Source organism: Galeopterus variegatus, unplaced genomic scaffold (genome assembly GCF_000696425.1).
Source record: "Galeopterus variegatus unplaced genomic scaffold, G_variegatus-3.0.2 Scaffold4243, whole genome shotgun sequence".
NCBI lineage: Eukaryota > Metazoa > Chordata > Mammalia > Dermoptera > Cynocephalidae > Galeopterus > Galeopterus variegatus.
In genome coordinates, this window is record NW_007730354.1 from 129,194 (window position 1) to 153,185 (window position 23,992).

Genomic DNA, 23,992 nt, shown 5'->3' on the forward strand with positions numbered 1-23,992 from the left:
CCAGCTGGAGAAAGAGGGGACAGGAGCTATCTAGCAACAGAGAAGGAATTTGGTTCTTGCATTGGCAGATCCTTCACTTTTTTTTCCCCCTAGAGAAACGGCAAGTCTGGAGTTTTATGTGAAAATCTCCCAATTTAAAATTGTTGACTATGAATTAATGTTTCTGAAAAACTCTGAACAATTGAAAAACATGTTTGTGGGCTGGATACAGTTAGTTGGTGACTTCTATTTTCTCTTAGCAGGGCTACTTTAGATTTTTTGTGCCTATGCCCCATGTGGTCTCTCATGCCTGGAAGTGGGACACCACCTCATAGTCTAAAGAAATGTTAAAATAAATGCAGTAGGGGTTTGAGCAACCCCCACTGAAAAAAAGTACTGCTTTTGAGGTTTGTCTTGGTTCTTGTGAAAAGGCCAATCAATGGATATGAAATTATCTACTAATTTTACCCACTTGTGCCTCAGGAAGCACAGTGAGGGTCTATCATGAGAAGCTTTGATGAGCTGGAATTTTGTTTATTGACAGAAGTTTTGTTCTAAACACACACACACACATATATATTTGGTTATTTTACAGGTCTAATTTGTCAAGATGTCCACTATTCCGAAGCACTTTGGACTGAAACACAAAGAAGAATCGTACGTGTTTAAAGAGCTTGAGAAGGTTCGCCAGGAGACTAGAAAGGATTTTCTCCGATTCAAGCAGAAGTTGGCCTCCATGCCGGCTGTAGATGAAGGCCCAGTCCATGGCCTCCAGGCCCCCCGCCCTGGGGGGAAGGAGTGCGTTTTCTACTCTGGACCCCGAACGTCCAAAAGGTCCCCTCCAGCTAAAGGCCCAGCCACCCTCCCTGCGGCCCTCGGGCAGGAGGCGCCCCCAGGCCTGGGAGAGGCGGCGGCTCCTGGGAAGACCCGGCCATTTTGCCCCCAGGACTTTTACTTGCGGAGCTCTGCGTTCCTACGGCTGCGTCCCCAGAAGAGGCCACCGGTCATCGCCTCGGCGGTCGGCACGTCCAAACCTGTCGTCCTGCTGCCGCCGCCCTCGCCGCCGGCGAAGCCCAGAGCGCGCCGGGAGAGTCCGAGTCCCGCAGCCGCCGGGCGGGTCCTCGGTCCGGGCCGCAGGCGCCAAGCGAGCCGGGACGCAGACCCGCGCGCAGAGGCCCGCAAGGCCAAGGAAAGGAAGGTCGGCTCCATCAGCGAGGACAGCGACGCGGCGGCGGCCAGCCGGCGGAGGAGGTTGAGGATCCGCACTCACTTCGTGCGCCAGAGCTCGACCGTCGACGCGCGACAACCGTCTGGCTCCGTCGCCAAAGCAGAGCGGGAGAGTGGCCCGCCGGGCGACACGCGACAGGCCGCACAGCTGCCGGCCCTGCTGCCCGCCCGAGCCGCCCCCAGGTCCATCGAGGACATCATCGCCTCGCAGCAGTCCGAGGCCCAGCTGGCCTCCGACCAGTACTTCAGAGAGCTCATAGAGAGCGTCCTCGGCCAGAACTACGACATCAAAATGCAAGTAAGTGAACCAGAACGACAGTAAGAGTTCTTCTGGGTGAATGTAACTGGAAGACATGTCATAAATAATGTTATATAATATTTCTTTATATAATATTTCAGTGTATATGATTTGTTACAACACGAAACACTGTGGTGGTGTGCAGCTTTGCATTTTGTTTGGATTTTGAATTTGAATTTTTCCGTCGAGGGTGTGTATCCTCTTTTAAAAGTGAAAGAAATTGAGAAGTTATTCCAAAAACTGGTTCAAAGAACATTAGCTGAAGACCTGAGTAATACTTCAACAAATAGCCTTCCCTTTAAAATGCTTTGTGATTATTAGGAGTGAGATAATAGAACAAGCATTTTATATGAAAAATTCGATAGTGAATTATGGTAAAAGAGAATTTATATTCTACGAAGATCAGTCCATTACTATTAAGAAGATTAATTTATAAGAATCTATAATATTTTCAGTGAGAACCATTCTCTTGAAACTTTTTATAAAAACTTATTTTCTAGGCCTTCCTAGTTATAGGGACTCATAAGTGCTTCTTGTATGCAAGCACAATGGTATATACTTTTTGTCCATTTTTGTCCCAACAACAACCCCATCAGGCAGATAGATACCATAAAAGTCCTATTTTATGTAGGCTTTCTAGCTTTAAAGAGGTTAAAGGATTGGCTCAGTGTTTTGCAACTAATGCATGGTGAGCTGGGGTTTCACACCAGGCAGTCTCACCCAGAGACTGAACTGGAATCTTGCCCTGGATGGTCCACTTGTTGACTATGCTATGTCACCAGCAGGAAACAAAGCTAGTTAGGGTCATATTTTAGTTTAAGATATTTTGTCCATTATATAGAATTTGCTTTGGCAGGGACATTCAAAGCAAAAATAGTAACAAGGAAACTTGAGCCCTACCTAAAGAAAGGAAGAAAAAAACCCAAACAAAACATTTTTTTTTTTTTCTTGAGAATGACAATGAGATTGACAGTAAGAGGGAAGAAGATTCTATTACTGTTCTTGGCTGAGGCTCCACATCTCTTGTTAGTACACAGAATACTGCTGCCACATTAAGTCTTTAAAATAGTTTTAGCCCCAGAATACACTCTTGGCTGTGATTTAAGGAATGTGATCATAAAGGGAAACAAAAACATGTATGAACAAGAGCCCCCAGTGTCATCTTTGACCTAATGTTTGTGGGCAGGCACAAATGTTCTGAATTAAGACCCACCCCTCCCCATGGTTACTGAACAAGATCACCGTGACTACTTGGGCTGTTTCAAAATGGCTATTTCTAATTAGATTTTCTGTGAATCTAATAGAAAAAGGAATCAGTGATGCCCATTCAAGAACCTTAGCAAAGAGAAGAAAGGCATTGGTGCCCTTGTGAGATGGGCCCCATACCCTATCCTATGGCATAGTCAAGTTATTTGACATGATGAGGGACCCATATTAGAAACTGGCTGAGAGGTCCTATACAGTTGAGGAAAGTGATACTTCAGAGCAGGGGCCCATAAGAAAGAGTACACTTTAAAGGGCTCAAATGGAATTAGGGGTATATGAAGGGAGTATTAAGTGGATACTGAACATTGGGACAGTGAAATCTGTTCTTCTACCAGAAGTATTCATTAGTCTTGTGTATCCTTTTTTGGTTCTTTAGTTACCTGAATTGTTTTATGTAGGAGGGTGGCATGGATCACGGAGAATTAGAATCAGGAGCCAGCGGCTCTAGCTGTGTGTTACAGGACTTGGACAGTGTCAGATGTCTCACTCTCATTCCTGCCTTCCATTATCTTGATTTTTTTTTTAAAAAGCAGACTGGATTTTGTTCTTGGTTTTTAAATTTTGTTTCCTCCCACTCCCAACAATTCTATAAGATTGAGCTTGCATTATTTTGAGTAAAAATGGTTTCCAAAGTTTTATTAAGAGTGAAAAAGGAACAATGGGGAATTTGTAGAAATGGCATTGGGTGGTTAAGTGAGAGGTAGCAGTAAAAACACAAGTGTAAAAGGGGTGTCTAAATTATGATTTTTAAAGTTCTTAAAAATATTAAAATAAGGACATTTGTTTTATTTATTTATTTATTTATTTATTTATTTATTTTTTCCTTTTTGTCTTTTTTTCGTGTCTGGCAACGGATCGCAACCCTCAGTGTCGCGCCCATACCGGACCGGGACCGGCAACGGGATTGCAACCCTCGGTGTTGCTCCCACACCTCGCTAAGCCAGTGAGCGGGAACCGGTCTGTATGTGGGATCCGAACCCTCGACGGGAGCGCCACTGCACTCCCAAGTGGCGCACTGTAGCAGTGCGCCACCGGGCCGGCCCAAGGTCATTTGTTTTAAACATTTAGAGTTTATATAAACATTATTGTCTCCAGGAAAAGCAATAGATATTTCACTTTAGAAATCTTAACTTGGAGCCACACAGCAGTCCCTAGAGGGAACACCAAAGGGCAAGACAGTCTTGGCAGGCTGTATGGTCTCTGTTTAAAGCTCGGGCAAAACCATTCCAGAACTTAACTGTCAATTGTAGGTCTGACATCTAAACCAGGGTTTCTCAACCTTGGCATGCTTGAGTTTTCAGCCAGATAATTCTTCATTGTGTGTAGCTGTCCTACAAATTGTAGGATGTTTTGAAGCATCTCTGGCCTCTACCCACTAGATGCCAGTAGCACTTCCCAAGTCATGACAATAAAAAATGTCTCTAGATGTTGTCAAATGAACCCTTGGGGAGAGGGGCAAAATCACCCCACCCCGCCTCCATCAACATGAGAACCATTGGCCTAAACAGTATGTATACACCATGGCAGGAGAGGTAGGGATGTTATAAATGTTTATTTTACTGAGGAGTTCAATATTATCACTCATGAAATACATTCTTATTATGAGTCCTGAGTTCAGAGACCACCTTCCAGGTACTAATTGAGGATGAAGGAGCCCGGCTGTCCTTGCTTCTGTCATGCGTAGTTGTTTTTGTTCATACAGCTCAAAAAGAAAATGGCTTACGGGCCGAGACCGTGGCACACTCGGGAGAGTGCGGCGCTGGGAGCGCAGCAGCGCTCCCACCGCGAGTTCCAATCCTATATAGGATGACTGGCGCTCACTGGCTGAGTGCGGTGCGGCTGGGCTCAAAAAAAAAAAAAAAAAAAAAGGAAAAGAAAGAAAATGGCTTAGCATGATCTAGGCAAGAGAGAATACATGTTCCAAGGTCTCCTATAAGCAAATAATGTATAGTCCACATGAAAATGTTATATCATAAAACTTATGCCTATTTCTGCTTCAGGGAAGATGAAATAGATACACTTTTCCCTATTCCTCCTGCTAAATACAACTAAGTACAAACTCTGAACATTACATATAAAAAAAACATGAGACGACTCCAAAAGGTGGATAACAGAAGACAGACCAGCTATGGATTTTGGGACACAAGGAATTACATGGTGATGAGTTCTCTGCGTTTTCTTTTTGCCTATTATCTCCCAGACTTGGAGCTAAAGAAGCTCGTAACCCTAGGAATGCCATTTTGTACAGATAGACAAAGCCTCCTCTCTTTAGCCAAAGGATCAGGAAAGGGGCAGACTAGCAAGACAGAAAACTTTTAAACAATAACAGTGCTGCTCTAAACAAACACTGCAGAAAAAACCTGTAGCCCCATCCCACTCCATCAGCCAAAGCTGGACTTCCAGTCTCAGCAGGCTGTAACAACGTGCCTCCTTACCTTCCCACTGGGGTGGTATCAGTGGAGAGTCCAGACTTGCAACACTATCCTGCAGTAAAGATGTCACTTTCTCCCTACTCCCTGTGGTGTGGAGAATAGCAATGAGACATTCCTATTCCTTCCAACTAGGATAGTGTCAGCAGAAGCCTGTGTGGAGCCTGAACACCTTCTCCCACCCAGCAGTAACAAGCTGGTCTCCACCTCTGGTGCCAGTGGAGGCTGAGTGGAGAACCTGTTCTTCTGCTCCTAACTGGCAGTAAAGAGGCAGTGCCTGCCCTCCCGCATTGCCTCTGTTACAGTAGTGTCAGAGGAAGCCAGCTAAAACAAAAAGTTTTTTTTTTTTTTGTCTTTTTTTTCGTGTCTGGCAACGGATCGCAACCCTCAGTGTCACGCCTGTACCGGACCGGGACCAGCAACGGGATCGCAACCCTCGGTGTCGCACCCACACCTCGCTCAGCCAGTGAGCGGGAACTGGTCTGTATGTGGGATCCGAACCCTCGGCGGGAGCGCCGCCGCGCTCCCAAGCGGCGCACTGTAGCAGTGCGCCGCCACCGGGCCGGCCGTAAAACAAAAAGTTTAAATAAAATCCAGACTCTCATACTACCCCAAAATATCCAGGTTTCAGTAGAAAATAACTTGTCACGCCAAGAACCAGAAACATCTCAACTTGGAAGAAGAAATGACAATCAGTAGATGCCAACATTGAAATGACAGAGATGTTAGAATTATCTGACAAACATCTTAAAGCAGCCCTCAAAAAAACGATTCAATGAGCAATTATGAATATACATGAAATAAATGAAAAAATAGAAATCTTAGCAGAGAAGTAGAAAGTCTCGATAAATTAACAGATTATATAAAGAAAAACCAAAGGAAATTTTTACATCTGAAAAATAAAATAACTGAAATAAAAATTCAGTAGATGGGCTCAACAGCTGAATGGAGAGGACAGAGGATAGAATCGGTTATATTGAAGAGAGAACAATATAACTTACCCATGCTGAACAGCAGAAAGACAATAGGTTGAGGAAAAAAATGACAGAGCCTCAAGGACCTGTGGGACTATAACAAAATATGTAACCTTTATGTCATCACAATGTGTGATGGTCAAATCAGGGTAGTTAGCATATTCACCATTGCAAAAATTTATCATTTCTTTGTGATGAGAACATTTGAGCTTCTCTCTTCTAGATATTTGAGAATATACAATAAATTATTGTTAACTATAGATGTCTAGCACTACTGTATACCACTAGAACTTATTTTTCCTATCTAGCTGTAATTTTGTTCATCAACCAACCTCTCACTATCCCTCTTCCCTTTTTCTTTCTTAGTCTCTAGTAACCACGACTCTACTTTCTACTTCTGAAAGTTCAATGTCTTATTATTATCATTATATGCTTCCAAATATGAGTGAGGACATGCAGTATTTATTTTTCTGTGCCTGACTCATTTTACTTAACATAATGTCTTCCAGGCTTATCCGTGTTGCCACAAATGACAGGATTTTATTCATTTTCATGGATGAGTACCACATTTTCTTTATCTATTCATCTGTCGATGGACACCTCGGATGATTCCATATCTTGGCTAAAAGACATACAAATTAGAAAAGAGGAATTCAAATTTTTCCTGTAGCAGATGACATGATCTCATACATAGAAAAACCCAAATAATTCACTAAAAACTCTTAGAACTGATAAACGAATTCAGTAAAGTTGTAGGACACAAAAATACAAAAATCTACACAACAACAAACTAGCTGAGAAAGAAATCAAGAAAACAAGTCCATTTACAATAGCTACCAAAAAAATAAAGTACCTAGGAATAAATTTAACCAAGAAGGTGAGAGATCTGTACAGTGAAAAGTACAAAACACTGATGAAAGAAATTAAAAAAGGACACAAAAATGGAAAGACATTGCATGTTCATGGTTGAAAGAATTAATATTGTCAAAATGACCATATTACCAAAAGCAATCTATAGATTCATTGCAATTCCTATTTCAATACCAGTGCCATTCTTCACAGAAATAAAAAAAAAAAAAAAGCCCTAAAGTTTATATGGAACCAAAAAAGACCTTGAATAGCCAAAGTAATCCTGAGCAAAAGGGACAAAGCTGTAGGCATTACACTACCTGTCTTCAAAATATACTACAAAGCTATGGTAGTCAAATCAAAGTGGTATTGGCATAAAAACAGACACATGGATGAATGGAACAGGATAGAGAACCTAGAAAGAAATCCACATATCTATAGCCAACTGATCTTTGAAAAGGCACAGAGAACATACCATGCGGAAAGGACAACTTCTTCAATAAATGGTGCTGGGAAAACTGGATATCCATATACAGAAAAAAGAAATTAGAACCCTATCTCTCACCATATACCAAAATCAATTCAGAATGGATTAAAGACTTAAATGTAAGACCTGAAACTATAAAACTACTAGAAGAAAACATAGGGGAAACACTCCAAGACATTGCTCTGGGCAAATATTTTATAGAGAAGACTTCTAAAGCACAGGCAACAAAAGCAAAAATAGTCAAATGGGATTACATAAAACTAAAAAGCTTCTGCACAGCAAAGGAAATAATCAACAGAGCAAAGAGGCAACCATCAGAATGGGAGAAGATACTTGCATACAATTTATCTGACAAGAGATTAATATCCAGAGTGTACAAGGAACTTAAACAACTCAATAGCAAAACAAACAATCTGATTAAAAAATGGGCAAAGGAGTTGAATAGACATTTCTCAGAAGACATACAAACGGCCAGCAGGTATATGAAAGAATGCTCAGCATCACTAATCATCAGGGAAATGCAAGTCAAAACCACACTGAGATATCATCTCACCCCAGTTAGAATGGCTATTGCTAAAAAGACAAAAAACAACGAATGCTGGTGAGGATGTCCAGAAAAGAGAACTCATATGCTGTTCGTGGAAATGTAAATTAGTACAGCCATTATGGAAAACTGTATGGAGGTTCCTCAAAAGCTAAAAATTGAACATCATGTGATCCAGCAATCCCACTGCTGGATATTTATCCAAAGGAAAAGAAATCAGCACACCAAAAAAATGTCTGCACCCCCATGTTTATTGCAGTGCTATTCATAGTAGTTACACTTCTGAAAACTAAAGTCAAAGAAAAAATCTTGAAAGCAGTGAGAGAGAAATAACTTATTACTTATAGGGGAAAATAATTTGAACGATGGTAGACTTCTCATCAGAAATCATGGAGGTCAGAAGGAATTGGCACAACATTTTTTAAATTTTTTTCCTTTTTTACTGACTGGTAACGGGATTGCAACCCTTGGTGTTGCGCCCATACCAGGGACCAGCAACGGGATCGCAACCCTCGGTGTTGTGCCCGCACCGCGCTCAGCCAGTGAGCGGGAACCGGTCTCCACATGGGATCCGAACCCTCGGCGGGAGCGCCGCCACGCTCCCAAGTGGCGCACTCTCCATTGCGCCACCGGGCCAGCCCTGGCACAACATTTTTTAAGTGCTGAAAGAAAATAACTGTCTACCCAGAATTCTATTTCCAGTGAAGTTATACCTCAGAAATGAAGAGAAAATCAAGACTTTCTCAGACAAAGGAAAACTAAGAGAATTTGTCACAAGCACTCCTACCCTAAAATGATGGCTAATGGAAGTTCTCTACACAGAAAGGAAAAGATTATAAAAAAGAATTTCTGGAGCACTAGGACGGAAGAAAGAACACAATAAACAAAAATATGGCTAGATACAATAGACTTTCCTTCTCTTGAGTTTTCTAGATTACATTTGATGGTTGATGCTAGAATTATGACCCTGTCTGATGTGGTTCTAAATGTATGTAGAGGAAATTTTAAAGAAAATTATAGATAGGGGAGGATAAATGAACATAAAGGGAGGTAAGGTTTCTATGTGTCACTCTGATTGTAAAGTGACCATACCAGTAGGCTGTGATAAGTTATATATATAAAATAGTAATATATTTAATACATATAAGCTTTATATATATATATATATATATTACTTATCACAGTCTACTGTCTGTGTGTGTATATATGCATAAATATATAGAAAGAGCAATGACTAAAAAAGCTAAGCAAATAAATTCCTTCAAAAAACACTACAGATAAATAGAATTAAAAAATGTTAAGTAACCAATAGGAAGGTAGACAAAATAAACAGAGAGCAAAAAGAAAACAAAAAATAAAATGTCAGAGTTAAACCCTAACATATTAGTAGCTGTATTAAGTATAAATGGTCTAAATACACCAGTTGAAAGATAGCGATTGGCAGGTTGATTAAATATATGACCCAAACTGTACATTATATACAAGAAACTTATTTCCAATATGATGATATAGCCAGGTTGAAATTAAAGGATAAAAAATATATATCATGCACACATTAATCAAGAGAAAGCAGGAGTGGCTATAGTAATATCAAGTAAAGTAGACTTCAGAACAAAGAAAATTACCAGAGACACGAGGACTTTATAATATGATAAAAGGTCAATTCACCAAGAAGACAAAGCAGTCCTACATATGTATGTATCAAATAATGGAGCTACAATATATGTGAAGTAAAAAGCTGAAAGGAGAAATAGACAAATCCAAAATTACCATTGAAGACGTGAGCACACCTCCTCCAACAACTGATAGAAAAACTAAACCAAAAATCCCCAAGGATATAGAAGAACTCAACAACACCATCAGCTACCAGATCTAATCTACATTTTTAGAATACTGCACCCAACAACACCAGAATAGATATTCCTGTCAACTGCCCATGGATCATATACTAAGATGGACCATATTCTGGTCTACAAAATGAACCTCAGTAAGAATTAAGTCATGCAGAGTATGTTCTTGGAGCATAATGGAATCAAACTAGAAATCAGTAACAGAATAATAATAGGAAAATTTCCAAACACTTGGAAACTAAACAGTACAATATAATTCTGAATAATCTGTGTGTCAAATAGGAAGTCTTAAGGAAATAAAAAAAATACATTTAACTGAATTAAAATGAAAATACAGTAATGTGTCAAAGTTTGTGGGCCACAGCTGAAGTAATTGGGAGGGGGATTTTATAGCACTAAATGTATACATTAGGAAAGAGGAAACATATCAGATCGATAATCTAAGTTCTCACCTGATGTTATAATGGCTGGGTTACTTAAATAAATAATATATCCAGCAAAGGACTGATGTCTAGAATTTATAAAGAGCTCTCAAAATTCAACAGTGAAAAATAGAATTAGAAAATGAACAAAAGACACAAACAGACATTTTACCAAAGAGCATATAAGGATGGCAAATTAGCAAATGAAAAGATGTTCAACATCATTCCCCATTAGGAAAATGCAGATTAAAACCACAATGAGATATCACTGCACACCTATCAGAATGCCTAAAATAAAAAATAGTGACAACACCAAATGCTAGCAAGGATGCCGAGTTACTGGGTCACTCATACAGTGTTGGTGGGAATATAAAATGGTACAGACATTCTGGAAAATAGTTTGGCAGTTTCTTAAAAAAGTAAGCATGCTGCTGCCATGGTGACCCAGCAATCATACTCCTGGACATTTATCACAGAGAAAGGAAAATTTATGTTCATGCAAAAATCTGAGACAGATGTTTATAGCAGCCTTATTCATGATAACCACAAACTGGAAACAACCCAGATGTCCTTCAGGGGTAAATGGATATATTACTTAGCCATAGAAAGAAATGAGATATCGATACCTGCAACAACTTGGATGCATCTCCAGAGAATTATGGTGAGGCAAAAAAGCCAATCTCTAAAAGTTAGATATTGTATGATTCTATTTATACAATACTCTTGAAGTGACAAAATTACAGGAACGGAGAACAGAGTTGTGGGTGCCAAGAGTTAAGGGTGGTCTTGCTCTAGGGAAGGGTGGGAGGGAAGTGTGTGTGGCTTTAGAAGGGCAACATGAGAAACCCATGTGGTGATGGAAATGTATGTCGCCTGTATCAGTGTTGATATCCTGGTTGTGCTATTGTGTTATAGTTTTGCACAATATTACCATTGGGGAAAGCTGGGTAAAGTACACATGAGATCTCTCTGTATTATTTCTTACAAATGAATATGAATCTACAGTTGTCTCAAAATAACAACTTTAATTAAAGTGTTAGATTCTTTATAAAAGTGTATGCTGCTTTTTAGAGTTATAAGAAGATACATAAAGAAATAATAATATATTCTCTTCTAAGCCCTCCTTAACTCCCTATACTAACCAATACTTATTGTTTATCTTCTACACTTATCTCAATTCTTAGTACAAATGTGTACACACATATATAGGGTATTTTTTCTTTATAACAATATGACCATACTATGCACATTATTCTGCAACTTACTTTTTGACACATATCAATGGACATACATCAATATGTATAAGTTATAATGTATTCTTTTTTTTTTTTTTTCCTTTTTGTCTTTTTTCATGTCTGGCAACGGATCGCAACCCTCAGTGTCGCGCCCGTACTGGACCGGGACCGGCAACGGGATCGCAACCCTTGGTGTTGCGCCCGCACCTTGCTCAGCCAGTGAGCGGGAACTGGTCTGTATGTGGGATCCGAACCCTCGGCGGGAGCACCGCCGCGCTCCCAAGTGGCGCACTGTAGCAGTGCACCACTGGGCCGGCCCATAATGTATTCTTTTAAAGAGTTGCATATTATTTCATAGTATTTAAACATTTTCTTGGCTCTGTGCCTTTAAAATTTCATCTTTTCCTACCTTAGGAATACATCTTTGCTCATCAGAGATATAAATCAGAGAACCAATCATGATCTGGCCAGAGAAAAGCAATCTGTATCATTTGAATGGCAGCAGTACAATTGGGAGGGACTAGTTTGGGCATATCTTTTCTATTCAAAATTACAAATTTATTACCCTTTTCTCTTAAACATTCCCTTTGAGCAGTGCTTTATTGTCCTGCTAGACATAACAGATTATGCTAGTACAAATGATGTATAGATTAAGAAGTTTCCTGATTATTGCCAAATCAATTTACAATTTTTTTATTCTGCCAAGTTTTAAAATCCCTCAGATAATGTTTGGATGCTTTCAGTAAATACAAAATGCTTATGTATTTAATTTTTGTTCATTTTTTAAAAATGTAAAATAAGATATTTATATTAGTTCTTGAAGGAAAATTCCTATTCCTTTAGTGGTTTGATTGTAGCAATGATTTTGAACCAAGCGAGAAGTTGTTCCTTCAAAATAAACTTACTCTTTGTTGGATACAAGTGCAGTTTATTTTCCATGAAGATTTTTTTTTTTCAAGATTGGAGTATAGAGTTACTTTAAAAATTAAATGCTAATTTATTGTAGAATTCAGATGTATTTTTTTCCTATTTCTTAGTGCATATGCTACCCAGCAATGATTTTTTTTCTTGTTGCTTGTTTGTATAATTTAGTCCCTTAATTTAGACTATAAAGGACAAAGGCCCAGGTGCATTTGAATCTTGAAAGTGATCCATTTTACACATGTCAAGTTTTAAGCAAGATCTGCACATGTGAGAGAAAGTGAAGAATTTAAAAATGTTGTTAAAAATAATTGCTTTTCTGGATATTTCAGGTGTAAGTATTTGGATATTTGGGATAAAAGCATCTCCCTCCCACCCCTGTTGGATTATTTTAATACATAACTCAGTTTCAACTTTGATTTCCTAATGTAGACCTTTTTAATGCTTTTAAATGTTAAGGACTGGTCCAAGGCCTTAGAATCTCCTTGAGTGGGAGTTGAGGTGGGATACTAGCTGGTAAGCTGCATAGTTATAAATCCAGCATTAATTGCCATCTTAACCTTGTACAGTGTTAGTTCACTTTAAGGGTAATGTTTATGATACCCTCAAGTCATGATTTTCTTTTATTTTGTGTAAAACTAAAGGAAAGAGCTTATATGATTTAAAACAGTTTTTTAACATGTAAAGTTGATATTAGGGCTTAAAATAATATGGCCACCTTGACAGCAAATTGAATCAATTCATTATTCCAGTTAGGTTATACACTGACTTATTGTTCATGGGAGGCCATTTATTTTTTATTACTGAAAAGTACAGTATTTGATTGCGATTGAAGTCAGCCATTCTGTAGCTGTAATCAGCCTAAAGCTAGGCAGCTGTATTCTTTACAGTGTTTGTTTTAAAGCAGAATAGGTAAACATGTGGGTTTTAAGGATGGGTAGATAAACAGTTTTGACAGTAAAATAAAAATCTTGAGAACGAGCCAACCACAATCATGTTTAAGCATCTCTTATCCTAAATGAAAACAGTCTAATAGACTACAGCATGTTTCTAGTTGTGTTGGATACATGTTTCATTTTAGGGGGAATATTCCTTTATAAGTTGCTGGTTTTCTTAGTCCATTGCAGTTTGCCGAATCTTGGTCTCACCATAGTGGAGAGAGATGGCTTGAGAAAATTAGTCATGCTTATTACCTTTATGAATTTTTATGAGTAGGGTAGGAAAAAGATTAAATTTTTTTGTCTGCATTGAAACTAAAAATAATAATGTTCTCATTTAATACATTCTCTTTGACATACTTTACTTTGTGTTCTCATTATATGGAAAAGAACTTTCAGAGTCCTTGTAATAAATTTCCCCATCATGTTTCCTTACTCTCATTTTTTTCTAAAATGGTGTGTAGAGCTGGAAGGTAACCTGATTAACTTATATCATAGATTAACAAAACTGAGACCCAATGAGGGAAAGTGACTTGCAATTCCATACAGCTAATTAGCATAGGTGGGACTAGACCTATTTAGTTCTTCTGACACCTAGTCCAGAATTGTTTTTATTTGTATTACATCACGCTGACGGCACTTTCTTTTCTCTTTTCTTTCATCTTCCCTTCCTTTCTTACCTCACTTCCTCAAGTCCTAGAACCCAGGTATCCAAAATTATTTCTTATTGTGACTTCTTCTCTCTCAGATCTCTGCATAGTGGGAGAGCCCTTGCACTCTGCTGTGCCGGGATGGTCCCATCGCTTCTTGCTAGTAGCTTCTGAGCCCAGCACTCCTGGGCCTGGGGAAGATCACTAGAAACCAAGGATTTGCTCACAGAGCCCTATGGCATTGGTAAAGATGGTGGTTGTGGGATGGGACTCAGGCTAGGGACCTGGTACCATATGTTGTCATCAAAGCGAAAGGATGAAGGTGGGACAAGTTACAGACAGTTGTGACATTAGTATTTGGTTATATGGTCACTAATCAGTTACATAAAGTCAAAAACCTCTGATTCTGCCAATTTACATTGATGTTAATATGAATAGAAGATAAAATATTTATCTGCCATCTCCCATGTCAAATAAGAGTAACAGACTGAACTATTTTTCCTTAATCTTACTAGCTTCATTATTTTTGAAATCTTTGAGCTATTCTCAAAGTGAATACCCATAAGTACTTTGTATTCTTGGCCCAATGGGTATAGGTTATGAGTCCCCATCTTTTTTTGGAGGAGCTACTTTGACATATTTGAAACCTTAGTATCTGTGGTGAGTTAGGGCCTTGCTGAGAATTCCCAGCATGAGAGAATGGGATGTGTCAGTGGCCTTATGAGGAATTCCCAAAAGCCAGGAGAAAGAGCCAGTGCTTTGTTTATTATTTAGGTAGGGCGACAGGATTGCCATGATCACATGATCAACTGTTAAGTGGCATACTGGTCATCAGATTTATTTAGTCTTGGTAACAAGTAAAATTTCCTGCACCCTCTACCTCTTCCCCACCTTTTAAAGAGGTAGTCTATCTTCTCTTTAGACCTCACAGATAATACAATAAATAAATTTCCTGTCCTTTGCTTGGCTTACTACAAATTTATTAGGCACACAGGAGTAGATTATAATAAAGCCAGACCTCATATTTCAGCTAGATTTTCCCTCAAGAACACCTTTAGTCTCAAGCTCTTCATCTCTTAATCATTGGAAATAGGGTTATGATGAAATGAAAGATTGAGACAGCTGAGACACTTTTCATTGTTCTGATTTCATTACACTGTTGAGACTTGCCTAGTCGTACAGTCTTTGACAATCAATTATTACTCTGGAAAGTGATTATTAAACAGTTTACTGAATTATGGCTTTTTATGCATGACTCTGTTCTGTTGCTCTTTAGGGTTAAGTGAAAAGCCTTATTACATATCCATTTACAATGGAATCTTTGAAAATACAAAATGGAATGCATAATTCATATAGGCTGTCAGTAGTACAAAGCCAAATCAGTTTAGCCAAATATCAAGTTACAGGAAAATAGGGAGTAAGTGGCAGTCCTAATCAAACTAGTACTGGGTAGCTAATGGGTCCAGATAATCAGAAAACCAAAAGTAATAGTGGCTTAGACAAAATGGAAAGTCATGTAAAAAGGTAATATACGACTGATATGGTGTTCCACGGGGTCAGGGATCCAGAATTCTGCCATCTGATTGCTCCATTGACTATGGTCCTCATTCCTAAACTCATTGCAAGGTCCAAAATGGCTGCATCAGCTATTAAATCTGCATTCCAGCCAGCAGGAAGGTGTTAAGCAAGACAAGCATGTGCCTGAGGTTGCCCATCAATTCTGCTTATATTTAATTAGCCAGAATTTAGCTGCATGACTACATCTAGCTACAAAAGAGGATGTAAAATGAAGTCACTATCCTGGGCAGCCATGTTCACATTCTATTACTATGAAAGAGGGTAGAAAAGATATTGGGGCAGTTTCTGTCATGGTTTCTATGGGTGATGTACATTCTGTAGAGACCCTCATGGATCTAAGAGTTACTCGTTCTTCCAACAAAGGTTTCTGGGATGGTGAAGACCAAGGATGGGCCAAGTTTTGGGGCTGATTTTGGACATTTAAGTTTGAGGTGCCTAGTATACTTCCAAGTGGAGATGTCTAATAGGCAGCCAGTTGTAATTCTAGGGGTCAGGTAGGAGGTTAGTGAGAGAGGTGGGGAATCATCAGTGTTCAGATGGTATTTGAATTCATGAAACTGGAAGAGATGACCAAGGGAATAAGTGTAGCTATGAAGGAGAAGAGACCTAAGGACTGAGAGCCCAGGGGCATGCCATTGTTTAGAGGTAGAGAGAAGAGGTGGAATAAAAGAAACAGAAGGACAGCTTGGTATAGGAGGAAAACCAGGAAAATGTGTATGGTGTCTTAGAAACGAAGTGAAGGAAGTATTTCAAGACAAATGCAGTAACTGTGTCAAATACTGCTGAGTCAAGTAAGATGAAGACTGTAAGTCAGCTTTAACCATAGTGTTACAACTCTAACACTTAACTCTACACACACACACCCCTACCCATCTTATAGATTTTATTGCTCTTGTTAATGGGATGTCTTTTCTGCTTACATTTTCAAATTGCTTATTACCATATTGGTTTTAATATGCTGCTTGTGTACCCAGTAACCTTTCTGAACTCTTTAATCGTTCCAATACTTTGCCTGTAGAATTTCTTGTTTAATAAAATTGGTGTTAAATGAAAACGGTGATAGTGGGCATTCTTGTTTTATTCTTGACTTTAAAACAAAGGCTTCTAGAATTTTACCAAGTATGTTATTTTTTACAGCTTCTTGATAGATATTCTTTATTAGCTTCACTTCCTTTCTCAGCTTGCTAAGAATTTTTGTCATGAATAAATGTTGAATTTTGTTGAATACTTTTTCCCTTTAATCTGTTCTGATATATTAGTCAATCTGAATTATCTTTGCATTCTGGGAAAAATGCTCTTGGTTATGTTACAGTATGTTTCTATACACTCATGATTTCTATTAGGGTTGTTGCATTTGTGTTCATAAATGAGTTTGGTATATCCTTTTTTTCTTATACTACCTTTGTCCATATTTGATATCAGGGTTGTGCTAACCCCATAAATTGAATGCTTGCTTTCTTTTTCTGTTCTCCAAAAACAGCTTGTATAAGAAAAGGATTATTTGTTCCTTGAAACTTTGATAATTTTCACCTGTAATGTTGCCTGGGCTGATGTCTTGGGTAAAGAGAGATTTTTAAAAATTATTATTTTAGTTTCTTTAATGATTTATTAATTTTTCAGGCTTTCAACTCTTTCCCTCTCACCCTGGGCCGATTTAGTGACTCATGTATTTCTAGACAATTATTCTTTTTATCCAGTTTCCCTACATTTATTGTCATGAAGTTATTAATATGTTCTTATTCTGTGGCTTGGCTTTTTGATTTTAGAGCTGTGGACACTGTCTCAGCACTAGAGGGTACGAATCTAAGTTTGCAAACATAGATGTGCAAGAACTCACTTTAGTCTTTATTTGAATCTCCCATTTCATCAGGACCACAGAAACTTGGTCTCTGACAATTTGGGGTTCCCCTCCCCATTCTTGGGATATTTACAGAGTTTCTTAAGGTCACGTGCCATGCCGAGCATCTTTGTTGAGACTACCATGGTTCCGCGTGATGGTCCAGTTAGGCCTTCTCTTCCCAGCATTGTCAGTCTACTTAGGGGCCTTCCAGGGCTCCTTCAATTTCCCCTGCTCTCCTGTCCGTTTTTGCCACTCCTGGGTACACAGAAGTCATTATGCTGTTCTCAAGCCATGCTGTGGCCTGGTAAACTCTTGGGATTATATAGTGCTCCATCTACCTTGACACTCCACATGGCCATTTCCTCTCTGGGATCTTGATGCTTCTTGGAGTCTCAATGGGAAGTGGTCCCAGGTTTGTCTTGTTCTCCATCCCCACAAACACATCTCCCTCTTGTTTCCTTTGGGCTTACCCCTGGGGGGCTGAGTGTGAGCCACTATCCCAGAGACCCAGCAGCTTCTATGTTTTCATCACCTCCCAGCCAACCTCCTCTGGCCTAGGAATTCAATTCTTTTATAGCTGCAGACGGAGGAAATATTACTCAAACAAACTCATCTTCTTTTCTCCCAAATCAATTGTCACTGTCCTATGTACTTTCTGTTCTACCAGGTTCCAAGGTGTTTGAAACCTGAAAGCCACAAAGAGGCTATTTTATCACTTCATGTTCTGTGTCAGAGCCCTTTACCTTAGGCCATGGGCCCACGATGGCTAGTCTGGGTAAAGGGAGAATATCAGGTGTGTGGGTTGGAGGGAAACATCAGCGGATACTTCACAACTACCTCTTTAGCCTCTTCATTTGGCAGATGAGGAAACAGTCTTAGAGAAGTGGCTGATTTGCCAAGGCCACATACAGTTAGTGGTGGAGAAGAGACCAAACTCCAGATACCCAACTGCTACTTCTATATTCTTTGATGTTATATATTGCTGAACCGTTATTTGGAACCCTTATAGAGTTTAGGTTCTACAACCCAATGTCTATTTCAACTAGATTTTAAATACATTGTAACTGCTATCATGGGAGTCCCTTAGCAAATGAATAATTTTAGATGCTGAGTTTTCTGGATAACTAAGGGTTGAGTTCTTTAAGGTCAAATATGCCTTCTTTTATGCTTACTCTTTCAGTAGAAACAATTCCTAAGATCTGTTGTACTCTTTGTCCTCTGTTATAGCAGATGTGACTTGTTTTTCCTTGCATTCCCTTTACGTAGCGTGGGTGTGCCCCATTTTGGACATTGATTCTTTTTGCTATGCTATAACATAGTGATGCCCCAAGGTCTTACTGGGCAAATGAAGTGTTTGCCCCACACCCCGTATTCAGCTGTGCTCTGAGTTCTTTTGTTTTCTTTTTATAATTTTTGTTTCCTCCTTCCCCTTAGGCTGACAGCTGTCTCTGTTTTACAGTCAGTATTTCAGTGTGCTATGAGTAGCCCCTCTCCCACAGCTCTCTTCCTAATACCTTGTTTCTATTCTGCCATAGGCTTAGAAACTAGATAAATAAGCCTGGTAATATTGTTTGTAAAGTGAGAGTAAACAGCCTCTAAGGGAGGACCTCAAAAGCCTTCTTGTGGGAAAGTGTATGAGCTTCATTTGCACAGGTCTTTGCTGACATCTTTTTTGCCTGCTCTGTTGCCTTTTTTGCTTACATCCTGCTTCCTGTCTCTGCTAGATCCGTGAGGTTGTTGGATGTCTGTACAGTGAATAGGTAAGGAATAACTGCCTTTCTTTTTCTTTTTTTTTCTTATTGATTCAGAGATACTGTATTAATATTTTTGCATTTGAATAAGCCATATCCTTAGCATAGAGATATTAACTAGATCCCTTGCAAATCAGAATAAAAAATAACAGCCATAGAACCACAGAGTACCTTTGGGTGATTTGATTATTTAAGATGCAAACTGTAACGCTGAACTTGTGGTTTTTGAACCACAGCTGTCAGTTTAAACAAAACTCCTACCCTAATTAAACTTTTGTTGGATAGGGTGCTAGTTTGAGAACTGGTTGGACAGCTTTTAAAACTTAATGACGCAGTTCTTCACCAGAAAACAAATAGAAGTATTAATACTTAGTACATATACTCTAAGGCTAACTTTTTTCACTGTTTGGAAAATGGAGAACAATTTTCTGCACACAGATTAATTGTAATGTTTATGAATTTTATTCACTTAGTTGTTACATTGTAAAATTGAGGTGAAGCTATTTTCCCTGTATTCCTCCCCTGTGCTCCCTTCCCTGGTCCTCTTTTCTTCTTTCTCTGATTCTTTCCTTCTCTCTCTTTCTCTCTATTTGTCAATACAATTTATAAGTTGCTCTTAGTTTCTTATCATTATCCATTTGAACATTTAAATAAGCATAGCTTTTTCAATTTTCACTCGTTGCTTAGAGGAAATTAAATATATAAAATGTGCGTGCATGCGTACATGTGTGTATTTATCTGTGATTCATTTTTGTGTTATTTATGAAAATATTGGATTTTCCTTTCATAAGTATTTATCAGTTGCCTTCAAGGTGTCAAATCTATATGACATATCCCACATATATATATATTAACATATAAAAATAAAAAGAGCATTTCTGCATGTAAGTTGTTTGGTATGACTCAAGTACAGATGCAAGGTTGAGGTCAAGCCAGGGTGGGGTGCAGAGCCTGTGGGGAGGGCAGCAGGAGAGGCAGGCAGTGGTCAACCTGTGGCCATGGAACGGAGTTTAGGTTTGATTCTGATGGCACTGAGAGGCCACTAAAGGATTTGAAGCAGGGGAGAGACGTGACAAAATAAATGTTTTAGAAATTTTATTCTCCATGCAGTGCCGATGTACCTTGGCAAGATAAATATTTATGATAAAATGTAAATTGATAAATATGTTTATTTAAGTAGAGAAGCTGAATGATCCAGAAGAGCAGAAACAAAAGAACAGGGGACTGGTGGGAAGCAAGAGTTAGAAGCTAAAGCCTTCATGTAAAAAGAAATGAAGAATGTCTTGAATTAAGGCAGGGGCAGTGTGGCTGGAGAGCAAGGAGACAGACAACAGGAGATATTCAAGTGATAGACTCAGAATTTGGTGGTGGTGATGACAGTAAGTCGTTAGGTTGAACCATATAAAATTGTCATTTTTATAAGATAAAAAGTGACCAAATCAGCAATTTCATATGGTTCAATTTTATTCATTACAGTATTGAGGAGTTATGGTGAGGACTGGATCAGAGAATAGTTTGCAGTGAGATTGGCTATGATAAAGAGAAAAGATATTGGAGTATAGCTGGAAGAGGTTATTTAAGGATTTTCTTTTAAAAGATATTTATATGCCGCAGGGAAAGACTTGGGGCAAGAATCGGAGGAGAGATTGAAGATAGAAGAAGAGGAAGTAGAGTTTTTTTTTTTTTTTTTGGTTGTTATTTTATTGCTTTATTTTTTGTTATATTTTAATTTTTATTTTGGTCAGAGTAATACATAAATGTGGTTTAAAAAGTCATATGGTACTACTAGGCTTATAATAGTAGTTTCTTGTCAAACTTTTCCACACCTCTCATTCTTACTCCCTGCAGACAACTACTTCCAGGCTTTTAGCTATTTCATCTTATATATACTTTTATATTTCTAATCAAATTTTAATGCTGCTAGTTTCTGATCTCTGTCCCCCCTCCCCTCACATATTTGGCAGCATCTATTGATTTCCTGTTATGGAATAGGACAATTTATTGCTTTTACTTCTTTCCACCCACTCCTTCCCCATGGTACATACACTTCCCTATCTTCCCAGTATAGTTGATCATAATTTTTGGTATTTGTATTTAAGTAGATATCACAGGCAAAATTTCCTTTTTCAAGTAACTACTTTTTCCTAAAGTTAATGATTGCAGTTTTTCTCCCTAATTACTTAGTTTTCTATGTGTACATCACTAATTTATCCCTAAACTCTTTATACAAGTGTAAATATCTTCTTACTACAGTCAGACATATTAGGCAATCTCTCCTAATCTTTTTTTGAGACACTCCTCCTGGAGCCCTTTGAGCTTCCAATATAATTAGGATTAATTGCTTTCTGGGCCTGCTACTTAATTAATTGCTCTGTAGCCCTGGCATTTACCTGCATCTGTTGATTGGATCCCATATTGTCTTCTTTTTTGATTTACTAACTACCAAGAAAGGGGACATGGGAAGTTTTTTTTTTTTTTTTTTTCATATCTTGTACCTCTGAAAATTTCACTGTTTTACCTCCCTTTAAATAATAGTTTGGCTGGTAGTAGAATTCTTAACTGGAAATAATTTTACTTAGAATTTTGGAAGTGTTCCATCTTCTAACACATGTGGTTGCAGGCTAGAAATCCAATGATGTTCTCATTTCTGTTTCTTTTTTAGTGACATTTTTCCTCCTCTCTTAAAACTTTTTTTACTCCAAGTTTTCTGAAATTTCACAGTGATATGACTTGATGTGTTTCCTTTTTTCATTCATTTGTGATGGACCCTCAGTGGCTGTTTTATCCTAATAACTCATATCTTTCAATTCTGAGAAATTTCCTTTTATTATTTTCTGAAAAATATCTTGCCCTCTGTTTTCTTAATTCTCTCTTTCTGAAATTGCTGTTATTTAGATGTTGGTGTCTAAAATTATTCTCTTATTTTTGTATATTTCTCTCCTATTTTCCTCCTCCTTTGTTTTCTCTTTTTTTCTGGGAGAATTTTTTCAATTTTAGCTTCTTACTTATTGAAGTATTCATTTCTGCTAGTATATTTTATTTAACACTTGCTGTCTTCTGCTTCGGTGTGGAAGAGCTATAGGTTGGGTGAAGAAGGGGGATCTAGGGAGCTTGTTTTCAGTCTCCTCTTGCACCCTCCGTTTTGGAGATTGATGCCTCCAATTCCTAAATCTTTCTAAGTTTCTTTAGTATGACTTGTTTTGCTCCCGGGCTTTCACCTTTGTAAAATGTGGTTACATTTCATAGAGAGTTGTTGATAAAATAATAAGAAAATATTTACAAGACATTCTCTTGTCAACTTATCTATGTTTGTTGTTTTTAATGTGCACCTTTACTTATTTATTTATACACTGGCAACTTACTACATGCATTAAAATAGTAAGTCACAAGAATAAATAACTGTCACGTAGAATACATTTTGAGATTCTTACTCTCCCTGAAGTCATGTCCAAAGTAAACTTACTTTAATAAATTTGTTCCCAATTAGGAGAGTGTTTATTTAAAACAATACCTCCGTATAGTTAAAGCTTGTCTAAGATAGTTGTTTCTATAGGTGCTTTTTTAAAAATCCTCTTTTTATTGAGAAGATATTAAACATGGCTTTAAGAAAATAGAAATTGGAACAGATAGAATTGTCACTCAGAGGGTAAAGCAATTCAGGGATAAATAATTTTTCTCCTTTTTTATTTAGTCTTTTGATTTTAAGAGAAAATACAGAGTTGGTGTGATATTGTGAAATGTATATTTGGTTTTCATCCTTGTTTCTTGACATACAACTCCTAAAATTCTTGAAATCTTCGAAATCATGTATCTTTTTGTATGCCAATGAGTTGAGTGAGGGCTGTTCCCAGCTAAGTAGCTTCAGGATGGGGGCTGGTCAGAGAAAGACCAAGGAAGTCCCATTTCCCAACCTCCAGAGAGGGGAGAGGCGCCAGTGGCTGAAGGTTAAGTTGATCGTCAAAGGCCAATGATTTAATCAATTATGCCTATGTAATGAAGTTTCCATAAAAACCCAAAGGACTGGGTTGGGGGTATTTCCAGATAGCTGAACACGTGGAGGTTCCCTGAATGTGGTGTGCTGGGGAGGGCACGTAAGCTGTCGTGCCCCTTTCCCCATACCTTGCCCTATGCATCTCTTCAATGGTATCCTTTGTAATATCCTTTATAGAAAACAGGTAGATGTAAGTAAGTATTTCCCTGAGTTCTGTGAGCCACTCTAGCAAATTAGTCAAACCCAAGGAGGAAGTTATGGATACTTTAATTTGTAGCTGATTGGTCAGAAGCACAGGTAAAATAACCTGGGGTTTGCAGTTGGCATGGAAGATAGGCTTAATCTTGTGGGGGTGAGTCCTCAACCTGTGGGATCTGATACTATATCCAGGTAGATAGTGTCAGAATTGAATTGAATTAGAGGAATTCAATTTGTGTTTGCTGAGAAATTAATTTTCCTGCTTGCTGGTGGGGAGAAATCCTCACATATATGGTGTCAGAAGCCTGTTGTGAGAGTAGGAGAGAAACTGAGTTTGTTTTTTCCAACTCAGTTGATATCCGGACGGAATTCAAATTAGCTTAAATGAGGTTGCTCCCAGAAATATGGGTAAGTTAGATACTTGAGTCACTGAAAATTTTTGTTTTCTAATCCACAAGGAATAATGTTAGATTTTATAGTTGACTGTAGCATACTAATATTAATCTGGAGGTTATACTTTTCCACGTATCAACCTGTTCCTTAATTTCTAAATTCATACTAAGTG

General features: G+C 38.4%; 1 protein-coding gene across 1 annotated transcript in view; it reads left to right on the top strand.

Annotated features, from left to right (window-relative positions):
- Positions 1 to 586: 586 nt before the first annotated feature.
- TTC6 (tetratricopeptide repeat domain 6) overlaps positions 587 to 23,992 on the top strand; it is a gene marked incomplete at its 3' end in the record, with an annotated part of 53,518 nt that continues 30,112 nt past the window's right edge. Inside the window, exon 1 of the mRNA XM_008587070.1 lies at positions 587 to 1,504. Coding sequence (XP_008585292.1) covers positions 590 to 1,504 — 915 coding nt within the window. The remainder of the gene's footprint in view (positions 1,505 to 23,992) is intronic.